Source organism: Herpailurus yagouaroundi, unplaced genomic scaffold, assembly GCF_014898765.1.
Source record: "Herpailurus yagouaroundi ecotype Mexico unplaced genomic scaffold, PumYag 142, whole genome shotgun sequence".
Taxonomy (NCBI): Eukaryota; Metazoa; Chordata; class Mammalia; order Carnivora; family Felidae; genus Herpailurus; species Herpailurus yagouaroundi.
Window position 1 is genome coordinate 63,140,880 of NW_024412397.1, and position 24,587 is coordinate 63,165,466.

The following is a 24,587-nucleotide window of genomic DNA, read 5'->3' on the forward strand; positions in this document are numbered from 1 at the left end:
TTTGAAACAAACAATATTTTAATATTATCTTTCTTAACTCCATTCTTCCTTTTTGTAGCTAAACAGAAATACATGTTATGTATATATATAATTTTTTTTCTATGTATGCAGTTTTATCATCTAAGAATAACAACAGTTTTGTTCCTTTCTGGTTTTGATACCTTCATTTCTTTGACTAGCTAACGTGACTACACCTCAAAATTGTGTTGAAGAGAAGTGCTGATCTTGGGGTTTCCTGACAGGGTGGGAAAGCTCTTCAGTATTTTATTTGTAAATTGGAAATGTGCTGTAGGGTCTTTTTTTTTTTTTATCATTGATTTTTAAAATTCCCTTCTAATATTTGTCTCCTAGTTTGTTTTTAACTTGTAAAGACGTTGACTCTTGTCAAATGCTTTTTTGTATCTATCAAGGTAAACATAAGCTTTTTTTTTTTTTTTCTGGTAATGTGGTGAATTACATTAAATAGTTTTTTAATATTATACCGTTCTTCTACACTTGGAATAAACTTTACTTGGGTTATGATCCACTGTCTTTTTTATAGATCACTTGGATTTGGTTGCCTAATGGTTTATTTAGAATTTTGCATCTGTGAGAGAATGCCTTTTTGGTTTTGGTATCAAGGTTTTGATGGTCTCATTTTTTCTCTTTTTCCAGAAGAGTGTAAGATTGATGCTATTAGATTTTGGTAGAATACATTGGTGAGATCCTCTGAGTCTGGAGTTTTCTTTAATACTTTTTAATTGCTGATTCAATTTCTTTAATAGTTATAAGACTATTCTGATGTTTAAAACTTGTGTCCGTTTCTGGGTGCATGGGTGGCTCGAGTTGGTTAAACGTCCTATTCTTTGTTTCAGCTCAGGTCATGATCTCACAGTTTGTGGGTTTGAGCCCTGCTTCGGGCTCCACTATGACAGCTGCTTGGGATTTTTCTCTCCCCCTCTCTGCTCCTCCCTGTTCTCATTCTATTCTCTTTCTCTCAAAATAAATAAACCTAAGAAAATTGTGTCCATTTTAATAAAGTGTAGTTTCCTAGGAATTTTAACTTCTCATCTAAACTTGAGAGGCACCTGGGTGGCTCAGTCAGTTAAGCGTCCGACTATTGGTTTCAGCTCAGGTCACGATCTCACATTTCCTGAGTTCGAGCCCCACTTTGGGCTCCATGCTGATAATGCCAAATCTGCTTGGGATTCTCTCTCTGTCTCTCTCTCTGCCCCTCCCCTGCTGTCCCTCTCTCTGTGTCTCTCTCAAAATGAATAAATTAAAAAAATTTTTTTAAATTAATAAACTTGAAAATATATCACTCCATAATATCCTCTTGTGATTATTTAATACGTTAGGTTCTTAAGCGATGTCTTCTTTGTTATATATTGGTTCTTTTGCCTCTCTCTTTTTTCCCTTAGTAATTCTTACCAGATATTTCTTGATTTTATTAATTCATTTATTTTATTCTCTTTCTGTTCATAATTTTTGGTCTTTGTTTCCTTCCTCATATTCTCTGTGGATTTAATTTGTTGTTTTTTTAACTTCTGGAAATGAATACTTAGCCTAATTTTTCTGCTTTTCCTACATAAACATCTGATGATCTAAATTTCCCTGAAAGCTGGGATTTTGTTGCATCCCATTCTATTTTTTTATCACGTTTTGATATGTCATACTGTTTTTATTAGTCCGTTTAATGTATTTTCTAATTTCTCTGGTCCATTGGTTTTTTCAAGTGTATTGCTTAGTTTCCAAACATTTGAGGATTTTCCTAATTTTAAAATATTGATTATAGGCCTGGTTGTACAGTAGTCAGAGAAACTTGGGTTTTTGTCCTTTGAAATTTATTGAGACATGTTCAATGTTTGAAAATACTTTCTATGCACATGACAGGAATGCCTGTGGTGTGATCTTTGGTTGCTCTCTTCTGTATATTTTATTTAGGTGAAATTTACAAAATCATGGTGATCAAATGTATCCTTAAAAGTATTGTGCTTGTTCTTTCAGTTACTTAGATATTATAAAATCTCACCCTATTATTATGGATTTGTCTGTTATTCATTATGAATCTGGCAGTATTTGCTTGAAAAATTTCGAGGCTATGTTTTTAGGTACGTACAAATTAGAATTGTTTCTGGTGAATCGAACCTTCTGTCATTGTGCATGACTGCCTTTGTCTGTAGTTATGCATTATGCTTTAAGCCTAATCTGATATTAATATAGGTAATACCAGCTTTCTTTCTTCAGTGTTTAATTATTTAGTGTTTGCATGTTATATCTTTTTTATTTTGCTTTTTAACCTTCTATATCTTCATATTTTAGATGTGTCTCTTAAAAGTACATAGAATTGGATTTTATTTTTCAACCAGTTTCACAGTCATTCTTTCTTTGTTACATTTAATGGAATTACCAATATATAGGCATTTAATTCTGGTCTTTTTATTCACTTTCATTCTTTTTTTTGGTATATTCTTGTGGACATTTTAGAAGTATTTTTTTATATTACTCCAGTTTCCTGGTGTGTTAATTTGGTGATTGTATATTCTTTTCCGGTTATTTTAGTAATTACCTGAGAAATTATAACCTGTTTTCTTTGATTACTAATGTTTAATAAAAATTGAAATTTGTTCTTTTTCTTACCTCTTAGCTAACAGGACCAAAAAACACTGTTTATTCCACTTCAGTCTTACAAGTTACTATTGTTTTATATTTTAATTCTCTATTTAAACCCTATAAGCCATTTGATGAAGGTTGTGGTGACTGCTATTATATACAAAACCAGTATGCATCTCTGACTTTCCATCTGAGATTTTATTTTGCTTGAAGAATATCCTTATAATTTCTTTTAATAAGGGTCTACTGGTAATGGATTCTGTTTTTATCTCTAAAAAATATCTTTATTTCACCTTTATTCTTAAAGCATATTTTTGTTTAGTATAGACTTCTATGTTAAAAGCAACTTTTAGCAATTTGAATATATTATTTCACATTTCATTTAAAAAGTTTTCTATCAATCTTATTGCTAACTTTATTAAAGATAATATATCTTACCTCTGCCTTCTTTAAACATTTTTATCTTTGGTTTTTAATCTGTTTTGCTGGGATGTGCTTAGATACCTTTTGTTTTATCCTGTTTGGGGTTTGTAGGCCTTCTTGAATCTTGGGTTGTTGACTTTCATAAGTTTTAGAAACTTTGCAGCCAGTTTATCTTCAAATAAACTTTTTGTTCTATTTCTCTCCTTTTTCTTCTGAGAGTTCAGGTACAGGTATGTTAGACTTTCTCAGAGTATCCCTTTTTCCTGTTCTCTCTGTTCTATTGTGTATTTTCTGTTACTTTCTCTTTTATGGTTCATTCTGAATATTTTTTCAGACTTCTAAGTCTCATTCTTTTTTCACTTGAGTCCAAGTTGTTGTTAAATCTATCCACTGGGTTCTTAATTTGTTATTGTATTTTTCAACTATATAATCTAATGTATATTTAGTTCTTTATAATTTCTAGTCCTCTGTGTTCTCAATATTGTCTTTTATTTCCTTAAGTATAATTTTAGATCTTATGTTTTAGATTTAGATGTGTTTTAGATTCTGATAACTCCATTGTCTGTATATCCTCCATGGGTCTGTGTCTCTGGGATTTGGGTCACTTTATCTTGGAACATCATGTGTCATTCATTGATGGAGGGGTGTATTTTTACAGAAAAGTTATTGAAATGATTTGAGGCCGTGGGAGTTATAATCTTCTAGACAGGGTTTATGTTTGCTTCTGACATGAATGAGGAATGCTAGCAATCTCAGATCATTTTAGTCTAGTTACTGAGATTGAACTGATTGGAGCCTGGCCCTCAGTCCTTATGAGAACCAGTCTAATTTTGGTTTCCCTTTTCTCTAGGGTGTAGTCATTTGTGGTCTCATACTAAAGCATAGATGTTTTGCAGGGCTACACCCTCCCCCTCGTTATTGGTCGACAGTGAACTCTTTTTATACCCTCACCACCATAAGAACAGCTTTGCTGAGCTGCTTCTTTTTTTTTTTTTTCCCAACGTTTATTTATTTTTGGGACAGAGAGAGACAGAGCATGAACGGGGGAGGGGCAGAGAGAGAGGGAGACACAGAATCGAGAGAGGGAGACACAGAATCGGAAACAGGCTCCAGGCTCTGAGCCATCAGCCCAGAGCCTGACGCGGGGCTCGAACTCCCGGACCGCAAGATCGTGACCTGGCTGAAGTCGGACGCTTAACCGACTGCGCCACCCAGGCGCCCCTGAGCTGCTTCTTAAAGTCGTGTCCCCAGCCTTTTCTTGAAACAGTAGATCCCCATAGGGAAGAGCGTCCTCATTACTGGCTTCACCTCTCTGGGATTGTTGCTTCTTTTGGATTCTGACCCCATCGTTTTTGTTTCTTTTTTAGCTCTCCAGTGCCTTATAAGAGAAGCTTCTGGATATGCTCTCCAGTTCTAATTGTTCTCAGCCAGAGTTGGTTTCCATCATTTAGTCTGCTATTACTGGAGATAGAAGTCTTAACTTGCATTTTTGTATTAAATACATCTGTGTTTTTTGCTGTTAGTTCCATTTCCATTGTTTGCCCATGGTTCCTATTTGTGTCTTCTTAAGTAATTCCAACGGTTGAATGAAATTGCCAAGAATTATGCTTGGAATCACAATGGCTCAGTGATTTCTCAATCTCAGTATCTTAATTTTTTGTTTTAAATTGCTGTCTGGTTCAGTTTTAACATCTTTTTAGCATCTCTTTAACTCCTAAAGATTTTTTTTTTGGACAATTGATAATCTAATTTTGTGGGTAAACCAGGACTCTGTAAGTAAAGTTGATGGTAGCTGTCTTTCTAAGTTACAGTATTAATTGGTATTACCATTAATTTCTTGTTGCTATTAAATCTTATGTAATGTCTAAAGATTAAATTAATATGTACATGCTCATGGAAAGGAGGTAAATTTATCTGATGTGAATTTTCTCATTTCTAGGACACTTCCTTCATGAGTAGCAAACCCCAAAGATACAAAAGCAAGCCACCTACTGGTGGTGATTCTGTACTTAGGATAAGCACCATTGCTTCAGCCATTGCAGATGCATCAGTGAGTACTGATCCTTCCCAACTTGCTGCCATGATCAAGGCACTTTCAAATAAAACCAGAGAGAAGACTTTACAGGAAGACGATAAACAAAAGGACTATTCCATTGTGTCTCAGTTTGTGCCTAATGATACAGAAAAAAGTAATGGATCCAGCATGTTTGATATGGAGAAATACCTTAAAAAAACAGAAGTTAGTAGGTGTGAAGGTGGGCTGGAAAACTTTTCAAGAGCTGGTGTGTCTGATATTTGGGATTTATCTTTACCAAAAGAACAGACTACACAAGATATCCATACAGTGGACTTAGATGCTGCTAATATAAGGGAACCAGAAAAAAATACAGCATGTACTTTTTATGGTGAAAATGGAGAGCACAAGAATCAAGAATCATTTAGAGCAAGCTCTCCAAATTCAATTCTTACAAATAAAAAAGAGAGTGAAAGTGCAATAGTTGATGTGAAGACATACCCTATTGATAACAAATTACCAGATATTGGCAATCACAAAACAGCCACCTCAGTATGCACTCCAATACCTAATAATTATTCATTAGTAAAGAACCCCAGAGTAGCATCCGTTTGGATGTCAGAAGAGTGTGAAGAAATACAAAATAATAGAGAAAATCAGAGCCAAAATGAGTATCTTAGTGAAGGAAGCAACAGTGAAAAACATGTGACTTTTGGAAAACATTCCATAATTGCGCCTAAAAATGTTGGTAAGTGTCGAAGTAATTGGTCACATTTGCAAAATTGCACACAAGTGGTGTATTTTGTTGTTGTTCTCATTGGAAAATAACACCTTTCTGGTAGATTTGAAAAATCACTCTCCTGAGCATGGTGAACACAGCTCAGAGGATGACCAGGAAAGCTTCAGACCTTCCTCCTCTCCACTGAGTCATTCTTCTCCTAGTGAAATATCTGGAACAAGTTTATCAGGGTAGGTGCTTACCTTTTGTTTTCCTTTTTCTTTAATAAAAATATATGTTCAGTATAAGAAAATTAGAAAAAGTGTGAAGAAGAAAAATAATCATTTATAGGTTCATTTCTCAGAGGTAAGTATTGTAAATACTTTGTGAATTTGTTTCAAGCCATTTTTCTGTGTAAATTCTTATTCACTTATTATGATGATTCTTTGTATATTTAAGAGGAAATTAGTAATGTTACAGTCTGCACAATGAATCAGGAATGGATTATTTGATGGCTCTGGTGGATAGTGGTAGATACTATAACATTTTACTGTGTTTTGCCAGTTAATTGTATTGTTTGTTTGCCATTTTAATGATACAGAGATGAACAACTTTGCCCTTAATTTTTTTTTTCTGTGTTTTGACTGATTTCTTAAGGATAGATCTCTAGAAGAGAAATTACCAGGTCAGGAAATTATTAGTGAATTATTTTCTGAGTAGGTCTTAAAGACTTGCATTCTCACCATCAGTCATGGTAAGAGTATCTATTTCACTGTTTTCTTATCAGCATTAAAAAAAATTTTTTTTAGTGTTTATTCATTTTTTGATAGACAGAGCGTGAGTGGGGGAGGGGCAGAGAGACAGGGAGACACAGAATCCAAATCAAGCTCCAGGCTCTGAACTGTCAACACAGAACCTGAGTGGGGCTCGAACTCACAGACTGTGAGATCATGACCTCAGCTGAAGTCGGACGTGCAACCAACTGAGCCACCCAGGTGCCCCTTCTTATCAGCATTTTAAATAGCTTAAAGTTTTGGATATTTTTTTTTTTTATCTTGCAGTGTTAATTTGATTTTTTTAATACTAATGAGATTGGCAAATAATTTTTCAAGGGTTAGAAGAAGAATCATAGTATTTCATAGGTTTTAACTCAAGCCAATTTAACCATGTTCTTAAAAACCAAATTTTAAGAACATTTTAAAATGTAATTTTTTTAGGGGTGCCTGGGTGGCTCAGTTGGGTAAGCATCCAACTTTGGCTCAGGTCACGATCTCACAATTCATGGGTTCAAGCCCTGCATCTTGGCTCTGTACTGACAGGTCAGAGCCTGGAACCTGCTTTGGATTTTGTGTCTCCCTCTCTCTTTGCCCTCCCCCCTCCCACCTCCACTTGTGCTCTGTCTCTCTCTCTGTCTCTCTCTGTCTCTCTCTCTCTCTCTCAAAACAAATAAACATTAAAAAAAATTTTTTTTTAATAAAATGCAATTTTTTTAAAGTGCCATAATTTGCATTATATACATATATAAGTATATGTGTATGTATAATTTTTGAAGAATGTAAATTTACTGCTTTGTGAAATGTATGTATATGTAGTTATGTGTAGATGCACTCGTGCGCCTCTGTATATTTCCCTTCATTACTGTGTTCCTTGTCTGCCTAGTTCCCCAATGCCTTCACTAGGGAGCTGCTGTTATTAGTTTCTTAGGTATCTAGAGTTTCTTTATGCATTCATAACCAAATATGAGTATATATTCTTGTTGGCATCACTTTTTGTACTCAATATAGGGTCCTTTACACACTCCTCAATGTTTTGCTATACAAGGTTACTTTTGTTATACAAGCCTCGTCTGTATTATAGTCATTTTGTTCATGTGAAATAGATACATGTGAAATAGATATATGTAGGATACATGCCCATAAATGAGATTATTGAATCAAAGAGTATTTGCATTCGTGTTCATATTTAAATTAGTACAACCACTCCATAGAGATTGTATTGATATAATTTTCCCAACAACAGTTTGAGAGCCTGTTTTCCCACAGCCTCATCAACAGAATGTTTATAAAACTTTTTGATGGTTGATATTTTGATAGGTGAAAAAAACAGTGTTTCAACATGACTTTAATTCATGTTTTAGGAGTGATGGTGAGCATCTTTTCCTCTATATATGTGTTTCCATGAATAGATACTTTGTAGATACAAAGTATCTGATAGATACTGTAGATACAAAGTATCTATTCATGTTTGTTGCTCATTTTTCTGATGATTTTTAGTCTTTTTTGTCTCCAATTGTAGGGGCCTTTGATGGTCCCTACAATTAGGGGCCCTATATTAGGGAGATGAATAGCCCTTTGTGATATTAGTTATAGTTCCTAGTCTTAAGAAGTTTTTTATTTCAGGGTGCTTGTGTGGCTCAGGTGGTTAAGCCTCTGACTCTTGGTTTCGGTTCAGGTCATGATCTCACAGTTCATGGGTTCGAGCCCCACATCAGGCTCTGTGCTGACAGCAAGGAGCCTGCTTGGGATTCTCTCTCTCCCTCTCTTTCTGCCCCTCCCACACTCATGCTAAAAAAAAAAAAAAATACTTTTTTTAAAAAAGAAGGTTTTTTTGTTTTGTTTTTTTTTACTTTGCTTGTATTTTCTGCCATATAGTAAGTTTACTATTAAATTTATACATTTTGCCTTTTATGGCTTTATGAAAGATCTTTTATATGTTTCTCTATTGAAGGATGTTAATAAACAGCAATTGAAAGATGTTAATAAACAGAAAAACTTGCCTAAACAGTAAAATTATAAAAATTTTCAATATTAAAAAAAATTTTTTTTGAGTGTTTATTTACTTTGAGAGAGAGAGAGAGAGAGAGAGAGAGAGAGAGTAAGTAGGGCAGGAACAGAGAGAGGGAGACACAGAATCCGAAGCAGGGTCTGAGCTGTCAGCACAGAGACTGACATGGAGCTCGAACTCACGAGCCCTGAGATCATGACCTGAACCAAAGTTGGACACTCAGCTGACTGAGCCTCCCAGGCACCCCAAAAATTTTCAATATTTTGGAACAGGTTGAAATTGTATCTAATTTCAAAGTTAACTATTAAGTGTTTCTCTAACTGCCATTGAAGTTTTGCATACTCATCTGTAACGGTATGGGTAAGCTAGAGCTTAATATCAGTGGAGGGCTTAATAATTTCCAGTTTCAGTTATTCATACATAAGTTCATCTTGCAATACTTTTTCATATACGCAGCCACCTCTTATTTAATGGTTCATGTTTACAAAACATTAGAAGTCTCCAGCCCAACCACATTTGAAGGTCATCTGACCCTGACTTGTCATGATTGATGTCATCCACTGATTTTTCTCCTACATCTCCTCCCTGATATTTGTAAAGTTATCGAGTATTTATCTTTGTATCATTAAATACACTTCTGCTTCTGACACTTGTTTTAAAGGCTTTTAAATGATGTTCTTTGAGTTCCAGCTGTGTTAGTTTCCCATAGCTGCCATAACAGTGTCACCAACTGGGTGGTTTAACACAACAGAAAGGTATTGTCTCATACTCTGTAGGTGGGAAGTTCAGGGCCATGTTGTCTCTGAAGCTTTTGGGGGAGGAGGGTGCTTGGCTGGCTCAGCTGGTATAGCGTACAACTCTTCTTATTTTTAGTTTTATTTAAAAAAATTTTTTTTAAATGTTGATTTATTGTTGACACAATGCGAGAGACGGGGAGGGGGGTGCTTGTCTGGCTCAGCTGGTGTAGTGTGCAACTCTTTATTTTGTTTTATTAAAAAAATTTTTTTTAATGTTTATTTTTGAGACCATGTGAGAGAGTGCAAGCAGCAGAGGGGCAGACAGAGGGAGAAACAGAATCTGAAGTGGGTTCCAGGCTCTGAGCTGTCAGCCCAGAGCCTGACGTGGGGCTTGAACTCACAAACCGTGAGATCATGACCTGAGCCGAAGTCGGACGCTTAACCAGCTGAGCCACTCAGGCGCTCCATACAGTGTGCAACTCTTGATCTCGGGCTTGTGAATTCCAGCCCCACATTGGGTGTAGAGATTACTTAAAAATAAAAAAAGTCCTTAAACTGAGGCTTTTAGGGGAGGATCCTTCCTTACCTCTTCCAGCTTAGGGTAGTCCCGGGTGTCCACTGGCTTGTAGATGAATTACTCTAATCTCTGCCTCTGTATTCACATGGCTGTCTTGTGTCTTTTTGTCCAGAGTTCTCTCTTACAAGGACACCATTCACATTGGATTGAGGGCCCAGCCTACTCCACTATAACCTTATTTTATTTAAAAAAAATTTTTTTTTCAACGTTTATTTATTTTTGGGGCAGAGAGAGAGGGAGACACAGAATCGGAAACAGGCTCCAGGCTCTGAGCCATCAGCCCAGAGCCTGACGTGGGGCTCGAACTCCCGGACCGCGAGATCGTGACCTGGCTGAGGTCGGACGCTTAACCGACTGCGCCACCCAGGCACCCCATATAACCTTATTTTAATTAATTGCATCTGTAGTGCCCCCATTTCCAACCAAGGTCACATTCTGAAGTACTGGGTGTTAAGACTTTAACACACATTTTTTGGGGAAACACCTCAACCCATAATAGTGTTTGTGACCAATGAGACAATTAGAGAATTTATTCTCATGTTCTTTCCCTTTCCACTTTTTTCTTTTTAGGTACGTAGTTTCTCTGTTGGCATTTCATTTACATTTTGATTCATCACTGTATCCTACACTTGTTTAGTTTTTAAAAAAAAAAAATTTTTTTTTTAACATTTATTTATTTTTGAGACAGAGAGAGACAGAACATGAACAGGGGAGGGGCAGAGAGAGAGGGAGACACAGAATCGGAAGCAGGCTCCAGGCTCTGAGCCATCAGCCCAGAGCCTGACGCGGGGCTCGAACTCACGGACCGCGAGATCGTGACCTGAGCCGAAGTCGGACGCTCAACCGACTGAGCCACCCAGGCGCCCCAACACTTGTTTAGTTTTTATTCTGTATTTAAATATATTCATTTTTAGCCATTAGGTGTTTCCTCTCTTGACTGAAGTATGTTCTGTGGTAATTTGCTCAGAGGACGGAGGGAACAATACTCCCTAGGCTCTTTTATGTTCCATAGTTAAACCTGTGTCTTTTGTAATGGAAGTATGGTGTGGCTCTGTTTAAAATCTTTGGCTTATGCTTTCCTCCCTTAATATTTTTGTAGGGATTGCTTTACTGTCGCTGTAGAATGTAGGAGGGAAATCTGAGTCATCCCAGTTCTTTCTGTCTCAGAATTGACTTGATCTTTTTTTAAGCTTATGCCAAAGATGCCTTATCTTTCTTTCTTTTTTTTTTTTTTTAAACGTTTATTTATTTTTGGGACAGAGAGAGACAGAGCATGAACGGGGGAGGGGCAGAGAGAGAGGGAGACACAGAATCGGAAACAGGCTCCAGGCTCTGAGCCGTCAGCCCAGAGCCTGACGCGGGGCTCGAACTCACGGACCGCGAGATCGTGACCTGGCTGAAGTCGGACGCTTAACCGACTGCGCCACCCAGGCGCCCCAAGATGCCTTATCTTTCAAGTCTAGTTTAATTTTAGTAGGCTCTATCTCTGTGTTGACTCTTCGTGGTTACTTTGTCCCATCACACAGTATACCATTCAGTATGTGGATTCAAGCATTTAAGGAAGGGAAAATTTTTTTGAATTACTTGTTAAAGTACGATCCTGCTCCATCACCTTACTGCCCCCAGGGCTCTAGAGATTCCTGTGTGGGATCTATTTTGCTTGACATCTGCATTTATTTTCTCTTTAATCGTTTGTTTAAGAACTTACTATTTTGGAAAAATTATAGATCCACAGGAGGTTACAAAGATAGTGTAGAAGGATTCCCATGTCCCCTTCACCAAGTTTCCCCTAGTGGTTACATTTTTTATAATTATAGCATGGTGTCACCACCAGTGAAGGTATGGGTAGAATTCAGTGTCATTTTATCACAGGTATGAATTCATGTAACAACCATCACCACCACAATGAAAGATACAGAACTTCACCACCACCACCATGATCTGACTGTTTCTTAATTTCTGTTTCATCTTGTTTGCATTTCACATGTTTGATCTCTGCATTCCTTACAATGTTTTCTGCAATGTCTCTTCCCTCTGTGTACTTTTCCAGTTTCATCTTGTTTCCTATGGTTTTGATATTTTTAAATTGTATGTGAAGGCATTTAATGAAAGCTATCAGTATAAAGACTTACATTTTTTCCTTCATAGTACCCTTGGTCAGACACAAAATGCTGGCTGGACCCACCCAGTTTTTCTTGTGCTCCTAAAAAAATATACTTCTCTATTATGTGTAGGAAATATACTTAGGGAGATACTAAAGTTTTTCATGAAGTTGGTATATGTTCAGATATTTTGAATGAGGGTATCATGTTTACCTTTCTAAAGTGATCATGGAATTGGTAAGCTTACGCCACATGGGTAAGCTAGCCAGTTACCTGCACCCTCACCTGTTAGCCTGGGACAAAACAACAGGCCTTAATGAGAAAAGGCCAATTTAGAAGTGGGTGAATGTGCTCTGAATTAACATTGCTGGGGAAAATGCAAGGAGAGTGATGGTGTGTTGCCGAGTTGCTCAGCATACGTATTTTGCTGCCATCGCCACCAAAGTAAATACTGGTTGAGATCTCTCGATCAGTCTGTGACATGAAATTAATCCATGAATCATTTTGGGTGCGGTTTAGCCTACTAGCAAGCTTATTGTCCAAGTTTTGGCCCACTCCTAACCCAATTTTAGGATTTAACAGTATGTGTTGTTGTATTATATTTTTACTGATGTATAATTAACATGTAATAAAATACACAGATCATAAAGATTTCGGTCAGTGGATTTCTGACACTTACGTACACTTACTTAAATACCCCCTACCCGCCAGGGTGCCTGAGTGGCTTAGTCGGTTGAGCGTCCAACTCTTGATTTCTGCTCTGGCCATGATCCCAGCGTTGTGGGATCAAGCCCGGTGTCAGATTCCACGCTGAGCATGGTGCCTGCGTGGGATTCTCTCTTTCTCCCTCTGCCCCTCTCTCTTACTTGTGTGCTCGCTCTAATAAAAATTAAAAAAAAAAAAAATACCACCTTCTAAAAGATATAGCACATTTACATCCCCCGCCCCCGCCCCATTAACAATCCTTTACCTTTTTCAAGTCAATTCTCCTCCTCCTTCCCTGGCCCCACCCTAGCATTCACTTTCTGTTCCATATCACCATAGTTTAGTTTTGTATGTTCTTGCATTTTATTTCAGTGGAATCATACATTTTTCTGTGTCTAGCTTCCTCCGCTTAATGTTTTTGAGATTGATCCTGTGGTTGCCTGTACCAGTAGCTCCTTGTGCTCATGGCTGCATAGCACTCCATCACATTACTATGACCGTGCCGTGTATCTGTTCCCCTGTTGCACAACATGTGTTTTTGTTCCAGCCTTGTTTCTAGCTCTGTTTTAGGTTCCTACTACAGCCTTCTCTCTTTTTTCCCTCCTCAACTTCAAATGCTTATATCAGTCTCAGTTGATTTTCCTGGGTTATGCTAACCTCTGCATACATAATTCTTTCTTTCTTCAAGTTTTATTTTCTGTTACCTTTGATTGTTGATTGTGTTCCATCTATTCCCCCTTCCTTTTGAGAACCCTGGTTTCCCATTAGTGGACACTGTCTTCTCTGGTCATCTATGACTGTTTTCTTTTTCCTAATTTTCATTTTTTTATACATTCACTCTGTATGATGGTGTAGCTGCTCAAGTGTTTACACTCTGCATCATTGATTTTCTCTAGTATCAATTATGCTTTTTGTTCCTAAATAGACTAATTTTGTATACATTTACTTTTATTGAAGTCATCCTTTTTTATTATGATAAAATGAGTGTGATTTTTTTTGAGTGGAATATTTTAATTCTTTTTCTCTAGTTTCTGCCATCTTGTATTCCTTTAAGTGGTTGTTTTTTTTTTTTTTTTTTAAACTCATGGTTTACTATTGGTCAAAATTTTCATCTGTCCAGTGGCAACATTTTTTTGGTGAGTGTACTTTTTCTGATAAGTTTTGCTGTTCATTAGCATTCCTGTTAGCTGATCTTCCACCTACTTTCCAGCAGGTTCATAGGACTGATTTAGACCTTCTAATTCCAGAGCCACCTTTGTGTCTCCATATGGCTAGCTCCTTAGCAGTTTTGGGATTCCTTTGAAGTTTGACATCTCAACTGAAATTTCTCTCTTTATTTCCATGCATTCTTACAGTTCACTTGTCATTACTTGAAGTAATACACCCAAAGTATATTTGTTCCTTTCCTTTTTTTAATGAGTTTTTAAAAATTTATTTATTTTGAGAGAGAGCACACATGAACGAGTGTGCGAGCAGAGGAGAGACAGAGAGAGAGAGAGAGTGAGAGAGAGAGAGAGAGAGAGAGAGAGAGAGAGAATACAAGAAGGCTCCACACTGTCAGCACAGAGTCCCATGCAGGGCTCGAGCTCACAAACCATGATATCATGATGTGAGCTGAAATAAAGAGTTGGACACTTAACTGACTGAGCCACCCAAGCATCCCTCTAATCTTTTTTTTTTTTTTAATGTAATGAACATCTTTCTGAGTCAAAGGGTAGTACTCAACAGCATGATTTAAAATGGATGCATAGTGTTTTATTGTGTGTTTGTGCCATAATTTCTATAGCCTAATTTCTCCTATATGATTAGGATTTCTTGCTTTATTAAAGGATGACATACCCTTTTGACAAAGTCTTTATAAATAGCATTGATTTTTTTCCTTAGGATTAATTCCTAGGTGTAGAATGTCTGAGTCAAAATGATATGCATTGCTTTTTTTTTGATATGCATTGCTTAATTGCTCAGCCAAAGGTTGTTTCACTTCATATTCCGCTCAGCGGTGTATGACTGATACCATTTCTTTGCACTTATATATGTGATTCTTTTTTTCATCTGTACTCTTTGAGGGCAGGAATTTTTGAACACTCTGCTCCTTGCTTTATATCAGGTATTCAATAAATGTTTATCAAATAAATGACTAGCATTGTTCTGTGACTGTATATGAAGTTTATTAATGAAAATGCCACAACCTTTTTCTTACAATAGTTTACCAAGTACTTTATTCAATAGGGATATGATTTATAATTTTAGATAATTAAGGTAAAAAAAAAAAGAATCATGATTGAGTTATTATATATGGCAGCTAGAGCAGAGACTATAGATTAACAAACTTGTAGGCAAGCAGAAATGGCTTTTTGTCAGTCTAGATAATGTTAAATAAGGGAGTGGAAAACTCTAATCATGAGATATTCTCCCTTTTAGGTGTGCTTCAGAGTCTTCTGGTTCAGCAGCTCATCAGAAGCTTCCCTGTGAGAGTGAGTTGTCTCAGTTGGTGTGTCCACAAGCTAGTGTGAGTAGGCTGACTTATGTGTCTGAACAAGAGAGCACCTGTCCCACTCTAGCCTCAGATCATTGCCTTGAGGACTGCAAGGTGGGCAGCGTTTCTGTTATTTCTTCATTAAGACTTATGCTTTAAAGGATTACTGATGTAGGAGTCAGACTGAAATTTAGGCCTATGTAATTTCTGTTGCTGTTTTACCTTTAGGGTGTGTGTGTGTGTGTGTGTGTGTGTGTGTGTGTGTTTTGATCAAACAGCTACTCATGTCGAGTAGGCACTAGATGTACACAAGTATTTTAGTATCTGCCCTCTAAAAGCTTCTAGTCTGGTGGGGGACCAGGTATACTGTAATGAAGTACACTGTGATCCACCTAGGTATGCTGTGGGATTCAGAAGGAGGTAACTACAAATCTGACTGGACTTGGTGATGGTTCAACAAAGGTTTATGGGAGGGAAAAATAATGTATGGAAACCATATTTTTCAGAATTACTTGGCAGGGAGGAAGCAGACGAATGAGGGAAGATACGGAGTTGTACAATAGAAGGCTGCAGTGAGTCATACATGGGGATGGGGAGAGGCCAAACCATGAAGAGTCTTGGATGTAAAATTCGGGAGTTTGAAGGCTCTTAAGCAGGACACCGACATGACCTGTATTAATTTTTTAAAAGCTCATTAGAACCAGGAGGATTTGACACCAGACTGCTGTAGTCAGTCAGGCAAGAGACGCTGTGGGCTTGGATTAAGCTAGTGGCAGTGACGATAGGAGAGAAGCAGGTAGATCTGAGGGATTTATGTGGGAGAAACTAGATTTTATTATCTGTGTGTGTGTGTGTGTGTGTGTGTGTGTGTGTGTGTTTTGTGAATATGATAGTACTCAGTTTTTTAATGAGCTGAATGAATATAACTATTGCTTGCAATACAGTCCTCCTCCACTAACCCATTACTAAATATATCCACTAAAGTTACTATATATATGATGTCATGTTGGACAAATCCTTGAAAGCTGTCATTTTGATGGTGCTGTTAAATGTTGGGTCTTTATGTACTTAGTATAATACAGGCTGAATTATGGAGTTAGATGGGCTCTCCTCTGCTACTTTCTGAGATAGACTGTAGCTTCCTCTTTCTTCATCTGTAAGGAGAGACAGTGATGTGAAAACAGGGCTTGGCACCAAGAAGTCACCACTGAATACATACTGGCTGTTATTTATTTTTATTGATTTGATTGGTTGATGATATCTGGCAAATAACCTGGTCTTTGTTTATTAATGTCTCTATCTGTTTGGTGTAAGAAAAATTTCCAAACCAAGGGCCAAGAATAGTCAGTGAGGGTTAAGTGCATCTTAACTTGTACGTAAATTCCAGTTGGTTGACCCTGCAGAGCTGTAGATGTCACTCCTATGGTGATGCATTATCATGAAATGAATATATGAACATTGACTGCGGCTGTTACTTCTTATTTAAGAAAACCACATAATCTTAGACATCAGAAAAGAGTGCTCATAGAAATCAGCATGGAGGTGCCTTGGAGGCGTCTGTTCAGAGTCTGACTCTTGATTTCAGCTCAGGGTGTAATCTTGCAGTTCATGGGATTGAGCCCTGTGTTGGGCTCTGCACTGACAGTGCTGAACTGAATATGCTTGGGGATTCTCTCTTCCTCTCTCTCTGCCTCTCCCCAGCTTGTGCATGCACACGCTCTCTCTCTGTCTTTCTCAATAAATAAAAAAGAGATTAGCATCTTCAAGCATAACAGCAGTATAGACAAACAATGGGGTGGGAGAGCCTGTGAGTTACATTGATTATTTCTGAACTCATGTCGATATCACTTGAAAGCTTGCTCACCCCAACTCCTGTGTTATTAATTTACTTAGATTTTAATTGTACTTCTTATTGTAGTTCCAGGAAAACAATCCCTTAAATTTAACGAAAGTACTTGTCTCTGGTCCTTTATCTGTGTAAATTTGTCAGAGATGTAATTGGTATATATCTCTTTAGTCTCCTCATAATGATTTCTGTGAAACAACTGTACACTTTTCTAACTTTTAATCTTGCATTTCACAGCTGTAAAAAGTTGGCCTTTTTTTTTTTTTTCAGAGTTAATGTCATGTAGGTCTTTTTTATTTGAGATTATATCAACATGATTTGAATTTGTAACGGTTTGTGGATTATTTAACATTGTATTTGTCACACACAGAGTGATGTCACCAGTGAATTGAGTACCACAATTATTCAAGCCAGTCCAGTTCCATCAGAGGAACAGGCTGTGGAAAAACTGACAGAAAAAGGTTCATTTCAAAGTAGAAGTAAAGGAGTACTATCGTATATTATCCAAAAAGACTCAGATACAGGCAATGTGGCAGAAACGACTTCTCTGAGTAGCAAACCTGAAGATGCAAAACCTTACTTTAGGTTGAGTGAAGATCTTTCCTCCAAGAGTGGAGATCTATCGGAAGCCAGTGCAGTCGGGTTGACCTCTCACCCCACTGAATTGGACCAGATGGGCCTGGCTCTACTGAGCAAGACAGGTCTTGCCCGCCCAGCCATGTCAGCGATGCCACACCTCCCTGTGTCACGTCAGGCTTCTGTGAACGAAAGTGAAAGAGTATCCTCTGAAGATACGCTAACTGCCAGCAGTGCAGTAAGTGGCCAGATTCCTCATCGGATGGCCCCTGGAAACGAGGGTGCCCCTATTCACAGCACCATGGCTCGTGGCTCTGCTCCTGAGATGCAGAACGTGCCCACTGCACTTCCTACACCACTTCCTACACTCTTGACTCAACATTCTTTTACCACGGCTCCCTTTGCCCAGCACTATTTAGGAACACTGTCTTCAGCTGGAAATGTTGTTTTGCCTCAGTGCCATGCTGGCAGCGCCACTGTCTGTGGATTTTCGGGAAGCTGTCCTTATTCTGCTGTTGCAGGAGAGCATGTTCAGAACTCTGTGGCCATGGGAATTTGTCTAGGGCAAAATACCAGCTCTGGATTGATGGGTACCTCTTCCCTTTATAACCCATATTCTAATGCCTTAAATCAGAATCTTCTAAGTACGGCAAAACCTTTTCCCGTGCAGTCCGTTGGTACAAACTGTGGAATTGAACCATGGGATTCAGGAATGCCATCAGGATTTGGTAAGATGTTTTTCCTCTGTTACTGCTAATTGTCGCTTGCTGTTATTGAAAAATTGTGTTTTCTCAAACGAGGCCACAAAACTAGTTTGTTTCAGGGAGATACTGGTTGGCCTGAATTTCTCTCAAGTTTTATTCTTTGTTCTCAATTAAAAGCACAGACCATGATATATTTCTGTGCAAGGGTCTCCAACATGGCTTTAGAAAAGCATGAACACTTAATGCAGGTGAAACTCCTGATGTCTTTGTCTTCCTGTCTTTCTTGTGCTCTGCACTTGGATTTCTGTAATTGCTTCAACAAGGAACTGTCCGGTTCAGGATTGGCTCTCTGGAGGAGTGAGTCTCCTTCCACTTAAAAAATAATTTTTTTTAATGTTTATTTATTTTTGACAGAGAGGGAGTGAGTGTGAGTGGGGAGGGGCAGAGAGAGAGGGAGACACAGAATTTGAAGAAGGCTTCAGGCTCTAAACTGTCAGCACAGAGCCCCACGTGGGGCTTGAACTCACAAACCACGAGATCATGACCTGAGCCAAAGTCAGACACCCAACTGACTGAGGTACCCAGGTGCCCCTCCTTCCACTTTTTAAAGTCTTTTGGGGGATAACAGTTGTGGTGAGAGACAGTATCCTTCCACTTTTGTCTGCAGTGGCTGAACTGCTCCTGGATTCTTTTGCTAGAGATGGTCACTCTAAGCAGAGTTGGGTGTTGTGCATTCCCTGACATCATACACACGGCCACTGGAGTGCTGTCTTTTCTACCCCCCTGTTCTTCTCAAGGAAATTCCAAAGTTACTGCATAAGGATAGTGAAAAGATTTGGTCTTATTAAAACTGAGCAGATGTATAAATCTTGAAAGTTCGAGCCCTGTGTTGTTTCTTACTAGGTTAGGTAGTGGCTTATATTTGTGGCAGAAAAAAGGAAGAGATTACTAATAGGCAGTACATTGAAGAGTTGATTCGCTGTAAATTGTGGGTTTGATCAGTTGTACTTGTTCTTCCTGAGGTGGATACAGCAAGCAAAAATTGTTGGCCTGGGCTGAGGCTTATACAATGTCAAGGACTCCTAAAGACCCAGTGCACTTCATCCTGTAGCTCTTAGGTGTAAATAAGTAGTCTTACATAAAAATTTCCATTTAACGAATTGTTCTTTTAATCAGATGTTTGATATCACTTGCATTTGACTACCCTCTATCTTTACCCAGGGAAAGTCAGAGTACCTGAGGAGTTGAAGTTTCCTCATGCTTGCTGTGTTGGCATTGCTTCCCAGACCCACCTTAGTGTACTTAACCCAACTGACCGCTGGCTACAGGTCAGCATTGGGGTTCTCACTGTTAGTGTTAATGGTGAAAAGGTAAGCTTTCTGTGTCTTTCTCCTGTCACTTAGCAATTGCATTTTGATTAATGTTAGATTTCTCCTTTCTCTAGTATTTCCTTTTATACTTGGGAGTCTGTCCTCCCCGCCCCCCCTTGTATGCCTTCACAGAATCATTGAAATGGTATGTGAAAGAATAACATTGTGTCTTTTTCTTAGCACCTCCTTTTCTTGTACTGCATTGAGAAGTGAAATGTGATTGTGGTTCTCCGTTTCTATCAGTTGTTTATTTATCATTATATTTCATTGTTATTTATTCATAAAACCATGTAAATATGCTTTAAGTGCTCTTTAAACCACCGAAAACTTGGATTTCTGCTATTTGTTGGTTTTGTTAAATGTGATTGAATATAAGTTACTATCATTTATCAAAAAACAAGTTATTCTTGGGACCTATATCTTCATTCAATAAGTGAAATCTTTTTGACTAATTTATCTGATCATGTTTTTACATGATCTTTTGAAATATCTGGAAATACAATTTTAACATTAACTCTTAACAGCAAGGGTCTCTCACATGATCAGTTAGAGGTAGTAAAGTACAATACTCTAAATCTCCTTTCATGATTACAATGACGATGTAGACATGATTGAGCAGGAAAGGTGGGAAATGCGGTCAGCAGTTCCTATTTTGGAATGTCCTGGTTTTGCGACTGCCACTTGCAGATGAGCATGGGTGGATGAGTTTACTTTCTCTCTTACCTCCTGGTAAGATTTACCTGGCAAAATAAGATTGTGTCAAGGGGCGCCTGGGTGGCTCAGTCAGTTAAGTGTCTGACTTTGGCTCAGGTCATGATCTCATGATTCGTGGGTTTGAGCCCTGCGTTGGGCTCTGTGCTGACAGCTCAGAGCCTGGAGCCTGCTTCTGATTCTGAGTTTCGCTCTCTCTCTGCCCCTCCCCTGCTCATGTGCGTTCTCTCTCTCTCTCTCTCTCTCTCTCTCTCTCTCTCTCTCAAAAATAAATACACATTGAAAAAAAAAAAAGGATTGTCTCTAGTCTCCCTCTTCCCTTTTCCTAGCCTTTCCCCTCTGATCCTGAGGTTGGATGGAAAGCATGTGATAGCAGGAAAGTGTTAAGGGTGGGAGGTAAGCTTGGAGGCCCTTTTAGGGGCATGTAGGAAGTAGTGTTGCCTCTGGATGTGGGAATAGAAAAGAATGCCCTCATGTATAGTGAGGAAGGAGGGTTTGGAATGAGTCATAATCATGGACTGAGTAGCCTGATCACGACCTTGGAAGTCAGTCTAATGTCCCTGATCACACAAAAACCAGTCCTGGGTGATGTGCAGGGCACCAGAGTGCTGCCTTTTCCAGGGGCTCTTTCATTGGAAATGAGGGTATAGATAAGCTGTGTTTGCTTTAAAACAGACTAGGGGACACACAGTCAACTTATCTTCATAAGTCTTCATAATTTTGACTAATTGTATTTTATCGATAATGGGTTATAAGGCTTAGATATTTTGAAAGGTAAATTTCTAGATTTGGTAGTTTGAGAAGAAAAGGATCTTAAACTAGTTGATTTCTGATTCTTGATTTTCAATGTGAAACCATTTCTTAACGAACCGTGTGGCACTTTTTTTTAAAGGTGGATCTTTCAGCATATCCTTGTTTAGTTTTCAAGAATAAAGTCATCATAAGACCTCATGCCACCGAAGAGATAAAAGTACTTTTCATACCATCTGATCCTGGGATTTTCAGATGTATATTCAGTGTTGCTTGTTGGCCATTTTCAGCAGATGCTGAGACCATAGCACAAGCAGAAGCCTTGGCAAGCAGAGTCGTTCTCACAGCTGTTGCTGAGACGCCTGTGATTGAGGTAACTACTTGTAAGCAAGTCTTTGTCATGCCTGGCATTTGAATGAAGCCTGTTTAACCCTTAAGAGGTAATATTTGGGAGAAATGAATATGTGGGTAAATATGCCACAAAGTTACTTTCAAGCTACCATTAGTTATTAATTAGCTTCTTACTTTAGTATTTAAAATTATTTCCGTTGGGGCTCCTGGGTGACTCAGGTGGTTGGGTGTCCAACTTTGGTTCAGGTCATGATCACTCAGTTCGTGAGTTCAAGCCCTGTGTTGGGCTCTCTGCTGTCATCATCTGCTTCAGATCCTCTGTCTCCTTCTCTCTCTGCCCCTCCCCTGCTTTCTTTCCTCTCTCTCACTCTCTCTCTCTCTCTCTCTCTCTCTCTCTCAAAAATAAACGTTAATGGAGCATCTAGGTGGCTCAGTCGGTGAAGCGTTTGACTCTTGGTTTCGGCTCAGGTCATGAGTTCATGGCTTCGTGGGTTGTAGCCCTGCATCAGGCTCTGCACTGGCAGTGGGGAGCCTGCTTGGGATTCTATCTTCCCGTCTCTCTGGCCCTCCCCATTTGTGCTGTCTCTGTCTCTCAATATAAATAAATAACTTAAAAAAGAAATAAACATTAAAAAAAATTACTGGGGCACCTGGGTGGCTCAGTTGGTTAAGTGTCCAACTTCTGCTCAGATCATGATCTCACGGTTCACAAGTTTGAGTCCTGCATCAGGCTCTGTGCTGACAGCTCAGAGCCTGGAGCCTGCTTCAGATTCTGTCTCTCCCTCTCTCTCTGTCCCTCCCCTGCTTACATTCTGTCTCTCTTTCTCAAAAATAAACAATTTAAAAAAATTAAAAAAAAAATAATTTCTATTGTTTTACGGAAATTCAGCTCTACTTGCTAGATGTGGGTGTTAGTTTGGGATGTTCTGAAAGGTCACCAGACATATTGGGTTGTTTGTTTTAAAAGCGACTAAGAAATGTAATGAGATCAGTGATTTTCCCTGGTGGTATGTAAACGTTGGATGTTATATATTAACCTTTTAAATACCACTTTAAGAAAGAATACAGGAAGTGGTTATGTAGGGGACATCTTGAATATATGTGTATAGGGAAAATAACTGGCTTATGTTACATGAATGAGTGTTTCAGCTTGGAATAACTTTTAGTAACCACATCACATACGGATTTAAAAAGTGTTTTGATATCAGTTTGGATACACATGAAGACTAAGCTTCATGGATGCTGGAAGACAGCTTAGACAGTGTCTCTAGTGATGAAGAAGCCACCAGTGTTGACGATCTTGCCAGGGTTTGAGTACAGTTGTTTTCTGCCTAGAATACTTCTCCCACACACCGCATACTCTCTCACTGTTGGTGGAATGGCAGTCCCCACCTATTCCCTCATCCCTGCACGCCCACCTCCCTTTGCCCACTTTACTTTTCTGCTTAGCATTTTTAGCATTGTCATACTAAATATTTACCTGTTTATTGTCTGATCCTCTTTGCTCCCACTAGAGTGTAAGCTCTGTGGGGGCCAGGACATGTGTCTTTTGTTCACTTCCAAAATAGTGCTTGGCATATAGTAAGGGCTCAAGTAATAGTTGTTTGAACTATCAATTCAAATAGAAAGTGGAAATAGCAATATTTCTAAATATATGTGGTTTCTGAAACATTGTATTACATTCGTGTGGACCAAAACCAATGACTATAGTCAGTTAGCTATTTCATCCATATCATTAAAGATTTATGTAGTAAGTCTGGCCAAGGAAGACTTTTTGATCTTGGAGAAATTGGATTGTTACGCATTTTAAAGTACATTTATAGTTTCCAAATGTTTTGGGAATGTTCCAGCAGCCTCTCCCCATTGCATGCCCCATGTTGGAGTCAGAATATGGGTTGAGGAGGGGAAGAAGGAAAGAGATTCTGTAGTTTAGCATGAGTTCAATCTATGTTAATGTTTCTTGTGTGCTTGAAAAGAATGACTCTAATTTCTCTTAGGTGCAGAATTCTTTTACATGTCCTTTAGCTCTACTTTGTTACTGTCTTCTGTATCATTACTAACATTTCTGTGTGTTTAGTCTTTTTGCCTTTGAGAGAAGTTTTGTGGATTTGTCTGTTTCTCCTTATAATTCTATTGATTTTTGTCTTGGGTATTCTGAGCTCTGTTATGTGTGTTTAGACTCAAGATAATTTTATCTTCTAAGTGAAATTGTTCCTTGTTAAAGTTACAATTCTCTTGCATCTGCATTAGTTTGGAAGTTACACATTTCTGTTCCCTTCTTATTCAAATTGGTTACTGAAGTCTAAAATTAATCAGGAGCCCAAACAACACAAAAAGCTATAGTCATTTTAATGTTGATCTTTTCCTTCCGTCATATCTTTGACTACTATTTTAATCCCAAATGGTTTTAAAACCATAACATTAAATGTTTTTTAACAGATTGCTCATGCTATTTTACTTTTTTTTTTTTTTTTTTTGCTCACCATTATTTCTTGAATCTTTTTACCTTTTTCATGGACTCTATTATCTGTATTTAAAGTGTACTTATTTTATAGTTAATTTCAGATTATTTCTAGTTCTTCAGGTGCTAATTTTTCTGCTAGCTTTTGCTAGGTCTCCCTGATTACTTTCTTCATGAGGTTTCTAATTTTTTTTTTAATGTTTATATTTATTTTTGAGACAGAGAGAGACAGAGCATGAGTGGGGGAGGGCAGAGAGAGAGGGAGACACAGAATCTGAAGCAGGCTCCAGGCCCTGAGCTGTCAGCACAGAGCCCGATGGAGGGCTCAAACTCATGACTCGGGAGATCATGACCTGACCCAAAGTTGGACGCTCAACCGACTGAGCCACCCAGGCACCCCAAGGTTTTTAATTTTTTAATTGATTTAAAAAAATTTTTAAGGGGCGCCTGGGTGGCGCAGTCGGTTAAGCGTCCGACTTCAGCCAGGTCACGATCTTGCGGTCCGGGAGTTCGAGCCCCGCGTCAGGCTCTGGGCTGATGGCTCAGAGCCTGGAGCCTGTTTCCGATTCTGTGTCTTCTTCTCTCTCTGCCCCTCCCCCGTTCATGCTCTGTCTCTCTCTGTCCCAAAAATAAATAAACGTTGAAAAAAAAATTTTTTTTAAATAAAAAAAAATAAAAAAAAATTTTTTT

At 38.3% G+C, this 24,587-nt stretch overlaps 1 protein-coding gene across 3 annotated transcripts in view; it reads left to right on the forward strand.

Moving 5' to 3' along the window:
* The window catches only part of CEP192 (centrosomal protein 192), a 132,974-nt gene that overhangs the window by 61,463 nt on the left and 46,924 nt on the right, over window positions 1–24,587 (forward strand). For all 3 annotated transcript variants that reach the window (XM_040479475.1, XM_040479477.1, XM_040479476.1), the window contains exons 17-22: window positions 4,955–5,777; window positions 5,872–5,998; window positions 15,074–15,242; window positions 17,345–18,278; window positions 19,476–19,624; window positions 21,228–21,458. In XM_040479475.1, coding sequence (XP_040335409.1) covers window positions 4,955–5,777; window positions 5,872–5,998; window positions 15,074–15,242; window positions 17,345–18,278; window positions 19,476–19,624; window positions 21,228–21,458 — 2,433 coding nt within the window. The remainder of the gene's footprint in view (window positions 1–4,954; window positions 5,778–5,871; window positions 5,999–15,073; window positions 15,243–17,344; window positions 18,279–19,475; window positions 19,625–21,227; window positions 21,459–24,587) is intronic.